This window comes from Rhincodon typus, chromosome 25 (genome assembly GCF_021869965.1).
Source record: "Rhincodon typus isolate 14 chromosome 25, sRhiTyp1.1, whole genome shotgun sequence".
Taxonomy (NCBI): Eukaryota; Metazoa; Chordata; class Chondrichthyes; order Orectolobiformes; family Rhincodontidae; genus Rhincodon; species Rhincodon typus.
Genome location: NC_063356.1, coordinates 744,437 through 756,142, shown reverse-complemented (window position 1 = coordinate 756,142; position 11,706 = coordinate 744,437). Strand labels below are relative to the sequence as shown.

Genomic DNA, 11,706 nt, shown 5'->3' with positions numbered 1-11,706 from the left:
CACTGACCCCCCAATCCTGACACCACAGACCCCCAAACAATGACGCCTGGGCAGTGACCCCCAGACCCTGACCCTTGGGCACTGACCTCCAGACCATGACCCCTGGGCACTTAGCCCAGACCCTGACCCCTGGGCACTGACCCCCAGACCCTGACCCTTGGGCACTGACCCCCCAGACAATGACGCCTGGGCACTGACCCCCAGACCATGACCCCTGGACACTTACCCCCAGACCCTGACCCTTGGGCACTGAATCCCAGAGTATGACACCCAGACCCTATCCCTCGGACATTGACCCCCGGATGCTAACCCTTGGACACTGACCCTCAGACTGACCTCCAGACACTGGCTCTGGGACATGGACTCAGTTTTGACCTCATGTCACTCTGCAACACTTGATCCCTGATATCCTCTTAGCTGGAAAACGAGGAATGGAATGTCATTGAGATACAGTCAGGGGCAGGGTCTGGGAGTATGGGACAGACTGAACAGTGGTGGGAGAATGGTCACAGATGTTTGTGATTAAAAGCTCAGTCTGTAACAGCTCACTGATGTGTGGTGATTTGATTTTATTGTCACTTTCAAAGCCGAACAACGAGAATATGAGATTTCCTTAACGGAAGTGGTACAATTATCACAAGAAAGAAGCATTATCCTGCACAGAATTAAATCTCAGTCTAACTGATCACAGGGGCTCTTCCCAGTTAATAGCTGGTTAATCCCAACATGGAACAGGTTTCCTCAGTGCTGTCAGTGTTACAGAAGCAGGACTGTGACGGTCAGGTGTGACGGAGATGGTGGACGGGGGTGGCGTTTCCTCATCACCCCTTACCCCCCAGTCTGTTTCTCTGTGCTGGCCACACACTGACTGCCCACTCACTAGATGGACTTTCATTCCAAGGTCGAGGCACATCGATAGCTGGAGTCTGGAGACTTGGAGCAGCGTAGACCCAGCGAACATGGACAGGTGTAATGCAGGCGCTTGCCAAAGAAAGGAATCTGCAGTGGGGAGGAAAAACCAACATCAACATCCCGCATTAATGTAGCAACCTCAGCATCCATAGACACATCGTAGCAACAGTGATTGGACAAGCAGGGAGAAGGTAAAAGTTTTCACATTGGAACCCAAAGAGTTATTCCAGCCATGTCCAGAGTTTTTTGGACAAAGTAAAATTGATCAGCATGGAGCAGATTGGGAATCATTCCCCGAGGCTCTAACCCTGGAGCTTTGATCCGGGAAACAATGAGAATAGGAGCACTGTTATCCAGAAGGAGGCCATTTAGCCCATTGCATTCTGGAACTATCCTGGAGTAATTACTGAAAACACTGGGGCCAGTGAAGCACTGGGCCTCTCCACAAGGTGTAGCCATTTGAGCTTCACTCTTACTGCTGGCCCTGATTTCAGGGGAACCCGAACTGTAACAGCTCAGTGAATTCATCTATTCTTTCATGGGATACGGGGCGTCACTGTGTAGGCCAGCCATTTTTGCCCATCCCTAATTGCTCTCAAACTGAGGTAATTTCAGGGGGCAATCAAGAGTCAATCACATTACTGTGGAGTCACATGTAGGCCAGACCACATGAGGTTGGCAAATTTTCTTCTCTGAAGGACATTAGTAAACCAGATAGGTTTTTCCAACAATCAATTGTGGTCATTAAGGTAACCATCATTCAGGTGAGCTAGGAAGATTTTAGACCTCCTGTAAGGGACAAAACTTGGGAAACTCTAACACAACAGACAAGAGTGAGAGCAGCAACATCCAACCTTGTGACTGAAGGGGTGACACTCATCCCCGTGTGTTCCTTCAGGGGTACATAGCTGCAGTCCTCTCAGCCATACACTGGCAGCACAGCACCATCCTCTGCCACACTGTAAATCCCGTTCACAAGCCTGAAGGGGGAGGGAGACAGAAAGGGAGAGGTATTTACTGAGAGATATTCAAAGCTCAGGCAAGAAAAATTAAACCAACAAAAACATTTTAAATCTTTATTTCCATCTTACTTAGCCTTCAATTTCCAGTCACTTGGACAGATTGTGGATTCTAACCGATGATCCCACACCCAGACTCCAAGGCATTGTTTGATTTTACTCCCAGGTCTTTCTCATCGTAATATTGTTTTGCTAAGATTATTCCTTTCCTGATTGATCCTGGGTATTGGCTCATATTGAGCTATCATTCCCACATATGAGCTATCAGTGAGCCTCACAGCGCCAGGGACCCAGGTTCGACTCCACCCTCGGGCAACTGTCTGTGTGGAGTTTGCACATTCTCCCCGTGTCTGCATGGGTTTCCTCTGGGTGCTCCGGTTTCCTCCCACAGTCCAAAGATGTGCAGACTAGGATGGATTGGCCATGCTAAATTGCCGATAGTGTTCAGGAATGTGTAGATTGGGTGGGTTACACGGGGATGGGTCTGGGTGGGATGCTCTGAGGGTCAGTGTGGACTTATTGGGCCAAAGGTCCTGTTTCCACACCATCGGGATTCTAGGATTCTATCATCAAAGTCACCACAAAGGTCACCTTGCAGCAGCCAATTGACCATTCTCCATGTCCTTGCTGTGTCAGTCAGTGTGAGCAAAGTATGTGCTTCTGGGAGTCAGGAATGTAAGGAGTCACATGGGAATAGCTGTGTAAAAATAGAGAGGGATCCACTCACCTTTGTTATCATGATGGACTCATGGTCTTGGGATGATTTGTTAACTTGGATAGAGTTTGGTTCTGATGCTCAATAGCAACCTGTAACACCAACTCAGTTTCACACACTACAGACTCTTCTTGATCTTCTGAGTATTTTCAGCAGTTTTGTTTATTATTCATTCATGGGATATGGGCATTGCTGGCTGGGCGAGCATTTATTGCTCATCACTAATTGTCCTTGAGAAAGTGTTGCTGAGTTGCCTTCTTGAGCCACTGCAGGCCATGTGCTGTGGGTAGACCCACAATGCACTTAGGGAGGGAGTTCCAGGATTTTGACCCAGGAACAGTGATATATTTCCCAGTCAGGTTGATGAGTGGAGGGAACTTGTAGGGGTTGGTATTCTTATGTATCTGTTGACCTTGTCCTTCTAGATGGAATTGGTCGTGGGTTTGGAAGGTGTTGTTTTCACCTTAATACACACACTCTCTAGGACATTGGAATGATGGCATCAAACTTTGAAACCATGGTTAGAGCTTATTGAGAAGAATGCTGTCATGATTGCGATAAGGGAGCTTCTTTGCACGGTTTGTCATTAGAATGCTCCTCATGAGTCCATTGGATTTAGTCCCTTTGAACCAATATAAGGTGAGAGAACAACTTAACTTAATTAAAGAGAAGTTGATAAACCAAATTTCAGAAATAACCTTCCGATCTATTTCAGAGAGAAATTAATCAAAACATGTGAGTTGGCTAAAAAGCATTTGAAGGATACCCAATAAACAATGAAAACTAGAGCTGCTTAAAAAGGCTAAAGTTCAACATGTTGTTGTGGGAGACAATGTGTTTGTATTGTTACTTATCACCAGGGAAGCATTATAAGCAATGATCACTGGACTGGACTGAAACTCAGTGTGAGTTACATAATCAGTAGTCCAGACAGGAGAATTAATCAGTGAGCGTTGAATATGTTGAATAGATGTTATGCCAGGGATGATAGTAAGGAGCAAAGTGTACTTTTGCTGGTGAAAGGATAAGGAGTGGAATGGAAATATCAGCAAAATTGGAGAATGGATCAGAAATTGAAAATTCAAAAATTGACCCTTCAAGAATCTGATTTGAAAACATGAAGGTGTTTAAAAGATTTATAAATTAATTTGGAGCCTAATTCTCATTTTAAAAGTGGTCAAGTGCTAGAAAGGAAAATGTCAGAGTGGATGATTCATTAAGAGAACATGTGAAGGACATCAAGTGACATGATGCCTGTAGATTTATATCAAGTACGTTTAATGTGTAACTCATTCTATTGTTAATATCAACATAATCCTACCATCAATGTGACGTAACAATAGAGTTAAGATCATTTTTGATGAGTAATGAAAATGCTAGTCTGCAGAATGGTATGATATAAGGTGCATGGTTTATATACATTATAATGTCACTTCTTTTGGATTTTTGAATTATGATTTAGTGGCATGTGGGTTTTCTGTGTGTTTGATGGAGTTTAATGATTAACTTGTAAATGTTTCAATTGTAATGGTGATTTCTTCTAAAACACAGTATCAGAGAGAGACAGCATGGAACAGTCTATGAGTGATTAAAGGAAACAACGGATGCATTAGGCTTTCAGATGGAAAATTTTGGAACATTTTTCAGGCTTGAGGAAATACCCGTTGCTTGGAAGAAAACTGTCTAGTTCCGGTTTGAAACAAACACAGAGAATGTAGGTAACACTGTTATCATCTATCATCAGTTGCTGTCAACTGTTGCCTTTAACTAGTAACTGAAAGATATTACAATTAGCGCACCTTTCTCCCTGTGCTTCCAATGAAGAAATGAAAAGAGCTGAAGGGAAGAGATTGGAGAACAGAAGGTCAACAGAACTAAAAGGAACATTTCATGAAATCCTGTGTACTGGTGTTAGTGAATTGTATTTCCCCAGTATTTTATTGAACATAGAACATTACAGCGCAGTACAGGCCCTTCGGCCCTCAATGTTGCGCTGACCTGTGAAACCAATCTGAAGCCCATCTAACCTAAACTATTCCATTATCATCCATATGTTTATCCAATGACCATTTAAATGCCCTTAAAGTTGGCGAGTCTACTACTTTTGCAGGCAGGGCATTCCATGCCCTTACTACCCTCTGAGTAAAGAACCTACCTCTGACATCTGTCCTATATCTATCACCCCTCAATTTAAAGCTATGTCCTCTCGTGCTAGCCATCACCATCCGAGGAAAAAGGCTCCCACTGTCCACCCTATTTTCTCTCTACGCATAACACCAATATTTTGTTTCATTGTCTGGCTCTGTCTCAGTGTGTGTGTAGGTGTTTGAAAGGGGGTTTGAGGTTTTTTTTGAGTTTCAATCAGTAAAATTTTCTGTTCCTAGCTCATGGTTTTGTTTTGCCTATGGTTAGTTTTTTTTGTTTATAATAAAGCAGTTTTTGTTACATACAGGAACCTGGTCAGTGTTTTCAGTTAACTGGATTCCATTGGACAGGTACATTAGGGACTTTGTGTATCTTGATGAAATCATTACTTTTGTGAGGACCCCAGGAATGATGGGGCTTGAGAAACAGTGCACTCTCCCTTCACTATTAACACTGTGTAAAATGACAGGCTGTCATGTAAGACATAGCATATTTTTCATGGATAAAGGATAGCGTGACAAATAGGAAGCAGAGGGAGACATAAATGTGTCATTTTTGGGTTGGCAGGATGTGATGACTTGTATATCATAAGGATTAGAGATTCAGAGTCGTAGATTCATAGAGCCATACAGCACAGAAAAGGCCCTTCAGCCCATCAAGTCTGCACTGATACATCTACCACTAAAAGTGAACTAATCCCAATTTCCTGCACTTGTCCCATATCCTTGAATGTTATGATCTTTCTAGTGTTCATCCAAATACTTTTAAAAACGTTGTAAGGTTTCCAACCTCCACTAGCTTCCCAGGCAGTGCATTCCAGATTCCCACCACCCACTGAGTGTAAAAGGTTTTTCTAAATCCCTCTGAATCTCCTGCCCCTTACCCTAAAACTATGCTGTCTCATGATTGACCCCTCAACCAAGGAGAACAGCTGTTCTCTATTCACCCTGTCCATAATCACTCATAATCTTATACACCTCAATCATGGCAACACTCAGTCTTCTCTGCTTGAAAGAAAACAATCCATGCCTATCTAGTCTCTCCTTATAGCTCAATTTCTCCATCTCAGGCAACATCCTGGTGAACAAGAAGCAACAAGCAATAAGGATACCAGTACTGATCAATGTGGTACGCTGCTGGATGCCGGCCTCCAGTCAAACAACCTTCTACCCCTACCCTTTGTGTCCTATTACTGAGCCAGTTTCTGATCCACGTCATCATGTCTCTCTCAATTCCATGTGCTTTAACCTTCTCAATGAGTCTCCCATGTGGGACATTGTCAAAAGCTTTGCTAAAATCCATATAAACTACATCAACTGAGCTTCCCTCTTCCATACACTTGATTACATTTTCAAAAAAATTCTAACAAATTTCTTGGGCGTGACCTCCCTCTGACAAAGCCATGCTGACCATCTCTAATTAACCCATGCCTTTCCAAGTGGGTATTAATTCGCTCCTTCACAATTTTCTCCAATAGTTTCCCTACCACTGACATGAGCCTCACTGGTCTGTAATTTCCTGGTTCATCTCCACCAACTTTCTAAAAACGCGGAACCATGTTATCCGTCCTCCAGTCCTCTGGCACATCCCTTGTGGCCAGAGAGCTTTTAAAAATCTGTGTTAGAGTCCCTGCAATTTCCTGCTTAGCCTCCCACAGCAGCCTGGGATGCAATTCTTCTGGAACTGGAGATTTGGCTGTTTTTAAGCCTGATGGACCCTCCAATACCTCCCCATTTCCAATGTCAAACTGTGCAAGTGCCTCACAGTCTCTTTGCCTGAATTCTGTACCTATGTTCTCCTTTTCCAGTTTGAAAACTGAAGAGTCATTCATTCAACACTTTCAAATATCCTGCAGCTTCACACACAGGTTGCCCCCTTGGTCCCTAATGGGCCCTTCTTTTTCCCTGTTTAACCTCTTCCCTTTAATGTATTTATACATTATTTTAGGATTTTCCCTAATCCTATTCACAAGTCTTTTTCCATGCCCCATCTTTTTTCACTCTTTTAATTGCTTTCTCAATTTCCTTCCTGCAGTTCCTAAATTCCTCCAGGGCCATAGTTGAATTGCTCCCTTTGGACTTGCTAAAAGCCCCTCTTAACGTTAGAATTTAGAATTAGCCTTATTGTCACATGTACTCACATATGTACAATGAAAAGTTTATAAGTCGCCACTTATGGCGCCATCTCGAGTACAAAGGTATCTTGTACAGAAGCTTAGACACAAAGCAGAAAAATAATGAAGCAAGGTTAAAACGTTAAACATTACAGTCCTTCTTGTTAAAAAGTAGAAGAACAAAGAAATGCAGTTAAAACTTCAATGCTATAGTTTATAAATGCCTGGCCATGCTGGACTCACACTCCTCCCATGTGCTCCAACTCCCCCCACTCGACCTCAGCCGCACTGGTCAGCCCGAGCTATCTGCTCCCACCACCCCCAGCATGACTGCTATCACACCCTGGGAACCTCTCTCATCCCCCACACTGGGTATGCCCTCCCCCCTCCTGGCTCTATCTCCTCCATGCTTCACAAACTCATACCTCACATAAGGTCTAAGAAAAAAGTGTATGAAAGAAGCAAAATAGGTGGACGGAGCAGATGAGTTCTGCCCACTCACTGCATTGTTATTCTGCTGCCACTTTAAGGAAAAAAGATTCTCTTCATCCTCATCCAGTCCTGAATTGTCCTGGACATCCAGGGTTCTCTGAATTTATTGCTCCTACTTTTCCCTCTAGAGGCTACATATTGGACCTGTACTCTCTCCAGCTCCTTTTGAATCTCCCCCATTGCTTTGCTGTAGACTTAGCCGTAAGGAACTGTTCCCAGTCTACTGTGGCCAGGTCCTGTTTTATTTTAATAACATCTGCCTTTCCCCAATCCAAAGCCATCTTTTGCAGGCCATCTTTCTCCTTGTTCAGAACAGATTGAACCATACTGTGTTGTGGTCATTATCGCCAAAATGCTGTCCCACTGTCACATCGAACACTTGTCTGGCATCTTTCCCCAGAACCAGACCCAGCACTGCACCATCCCTTATTGGGTCTTCTATGTATTGATACAAAAATCTCCCCTGGATACATTCAGGAAATCTGCCTCCTCTAAGCCCTTAACACTATGACTATCCCAATTTATGTTGGGAAGGTTGAAATCCCTTAGTATAATTACCCGATTATTACGCTTACACATCTCTGTGACTGTCTACATATTTGCTCCTCTATTTCCCGCTGACTCTCTGGGGGCCTATAATACCCTCCCAGTAAAGTGGCTGTCCCTTTAACATTCCTATGTTCTACTCACAAAACCTCATTCCCTCACTTTCCACAAAGTTCTAGGGTACATCTGATCAGATCCCAGGAATTTATCCATTTTTATGCAAGTTAAGCCATCCAGCGCCTCCTCCTCTGTAATATGGACATTTTTCAAGATGTCGCTATTTATTTCCCCATGTTCTCGCTCTTGCATATCCTTCTCCACAGCAAACACTAATACAAAATATTCATTTAGTATCTCCCCTATCTCCTGCGGAACGTTTAAAAAATAAAGAGTGGGCTTTTGTAGGAGAGACTGGAATGAGCAAACATCTTGAAAACCAAGGGGTCTCCCATTTAAGGAAGAAATGAGAAGGATTTCATTTCTCTGATGGTTATGAGTGTTTGGAACTCTTCTCTTGGGGCAGAGTCACTGAATAACTTGAAGGAAAATGTTCTGAGGAAGGGTCACCGGACCCGAAACGTTAACTCTGTTTTTTTCCTTCACAGATGCTGCCAGACCTGCTGAGAGAGACAAAGTTATTGGGGGAGGTAGAGAATGTGGTGTTGAAGCCACATTGAAGTCAATTGTAATCTTGCTCCTAATATATGTATATGATGCTTTGATATTCTCCTTGATCCTAATTGCCAAGGACATTCATGGCTCCTTTTAGCCCTCCAAATTCCTGCTTCCATTATGTTCCTCAAGGGCCCAGTCTGATTTCAGTCTCCTAAACCTTACATGTGCTTCCTTTTATTGTGGTTAATTGTGGCATTTCATGAGAAATAATGTCAAGGTATTAGAAAGGATCCCAAGATGAGGGACCTCAGTTATGAAGAAAGATTGGAAAGGTTCAGATATTCTCCATGGAACAGAAACAGTTATCGGATATCCACTAGACCATTCTGAGACGATGAAAGACTTTTATCGAACATGTTGAATAAACTATTCCCTCTGGTGAGCAGGTCATTAAGTAGAAATCAGAGATTTATAATCACTCACGAAAGATTCATAGGGAATGTGAGGAGAATTTTCTTTTCACTGAGAAACGTTATTGACCTGATAATCTGGTGTAAGATGATTGTGTAAATAGTTCTGTAGGGGGTTGGGTGGCATTTGAGGATTTAGAATGTGTACAGTTAGAGAGAAAAAGCAGCTGGGATTTAATACAACTGTCCTTCCAAAGAGCTAGCAAATACATGATAGCTGAATGGCCTCTTCCTGTGGGATAAGGACATTCATGCAAAATTATGAACATGTAACTTCCACCACCTGTATGTTCCCTCCAAGCAACTCACCATCCTGACTTGGGAATATAATCAGTGTTCTTTCACTGTCGCTGGATCAAAATCCTGGAATTCCCTCCCTTAAAGCATTATGGGTCAACTTACAGCAGTGGACTGGAGCAGTTGAAGAAGGCAGCCCACCCCCACCTTCTCAAGGGCAACTAGGGATGGGCAAGAAATGCTGAGCCCACATTTTGTGACTGCATAAGCATAAACTGATCACATGACTTTCACATCAGTAAGCGAGAGGACACCAGTTTAGAGTGAGTGTGTGTGAAGACAGAATCCTATGTCGTCATTGTCTTCAGGAATAGTGCCAGAAGACTGGAGACTAGCAAATGTTGTCCCCTTGTTCAAGAAGGGGAGTAGAGACAACCCTGGTAATTATAGACTAGTGAGCCTTACTTCGGTTGTGGGTAAAGTGTTGGAAAGGATTATAAGAGATAGGATTTATAATCATCTAGAAAGGAATAATTTGATTAGGGATAGTCAACACGGTTTTGTGAGGGGTAGGTCGTGCCTCACAAACCTTATTGAGTTCTTCGAGAAGGTGACCAAACAGGTGGATGAGGGTAAAGCGGTTGATGTGGTGTATTTGGATTTCAGTAAAGCGTTTGATAAGGTTCCCCATGGCAGGCTATTGCAGAAAATACGGAGGCATGGGATTGAGGGTGATTTAGCGGTTTGGATCAGAAATTGGCTAGCTATAAGAAGACAGAGGGTGGTGGTTGATGGGAAATGTTCATCCTGGAGTTCAGTTACTAGTGGTGTACCTCAAGGATCTGTTTTGGGGCCACTGCTGTTTGTCATTTTTATAAATGACCTGGATGAGGGCGTAGAAGGATGGGTTAGTAAATTTGCAGATGACACCAAAGTCGGTGGAGTTGTGGATAGTGCAGAAGGATGTTGTAGGTTACAGAGGGACATAGATAAGCTGCAGAGCTGGGCTGAGAGGTGGCAAATGGAGTTTAATGCAGAAAAGTGTGAGGTGATTCACTTTGGAAGGAGTAACAGGAATACAGGGTACTGGGCTAATGGTAAGATTCTTGGTAGTGTGGATGAGCAGAAAGATCTTGGTGTCCATGTGCATAGATCACTGAAATTTGCCACCCAGGTTGATAGCGTTGTTAAGAAGGCGTACAGTATGTTAGGTTTTATTGGTAGAGGGATTGAGTTTCGGAGCCATGAGGTCATGTTGCAGCTGTACAAAACTCTGGTGCGGCCGTACCTGGAGTATTGCGTACAGTTCTGGTCACCGCATTATAGGAAGGATGTGGAAGCATTGGAAAGGGTGCAGAGGAGATTTACCAGGATGTTGCCTGGTATGGAGGGAAGGTCTTATGAGGAAAGGCTGAGGGTTTTGAGGCTGTTTTCGTTAGAGAGAAGAAGGTTAAGAGGTGACTTGATAGAGACATACAAGATGATCAGAGGATTAGATAGGGTGGACAGTCAGAGCCTTTTTCCTCGGATGGTGATGGCTAGCACGAAGGGACATAGCTTTAAATTGAGGGGTGATAGATATAAGACAGATGTCAGAGGCAGGTTCTTTACTCAGAGAGTAGTAAGGGCGTGGAATGCCCTGCCTGCAAAAATAGTACAATTGCCCACTTTAAGGGCATTTAAATGGTCATTGGATAAACATATGGATGATAATGGAATAGTTTAGGTTAGATGGGCTTCAGATTGGTTTCACAGGTCGGCGCAACATCGAGGGCCGAAGGGCCTGTACTGCGCTGTAATGTTCTATGTTCTATGTTCTATGAAACGACATTGGAGAGCTGCATTCGAGAACCTACTACATATAGGTGTAAAGACAGGAGTGTCACAGTGCACACTGAGTTGAAGAGTTTTACCTAATGATCAGAAGCAAGCAGCTTCAGGGAAAGTGTGTGCAGATTCACAGTCTGAGATAGGCCAGACCAGGATCTCAAAGGATTGCTGTAAGGTACAAGATACAGCAACCTCCTGTGAAATATGCTTCCCTGAATTGAATATGTAATATATCACAGAGGTGCCTCAGTGTTTGCTAAATATTAAGTGCAATGGAACTGGAACGGTGCCAAGGGCCCCTTTAGACTCTATCTGCCTTGAACTGACACAGACGTTCTCTGCTGAAAATCTCCCATCTCTTCTCTGTCCATCCTTTCCTCCTCTCTCACAATAACATACACAAAAATAGGCACGCACACACACAAACACTCACACACATATACACATGCATACACACACACTCTCGCACATACACAAACACAGACACACACACTCTCTCATGCACATACACACCACACACACACACACACTCTCACACATACACATACACACCACACGCACACACACTCTCCCATATACACACACTCTCACACATACACATACACACCACAC

General features: G+C 43.5%; 1 protein-coding gene across 1 annotated transcript in view; it reads left to right on the top strand.

Annotated features, from left to right (window-relative positions):
* Positions 1–6,610, top strand: part of LOC125486034 (forkhead box protein P2-like) — a 270,838-nt gene extending 264,228 nt beyond the window's left edge. Inside the window, exon 6 of the mRNA XM_048611798.1 lies at positions 6,599–6,610. Coding sequence (XP_048467755.1) covers positions 6,599–6,610 — 12 coding nt within the window. The remainder of the gene's footprint in view (positions 1–6,598) is intronic.
* The last annotated feature ends 5,096 nt before the right edge of the window (positions 6,611–11,706 follow it).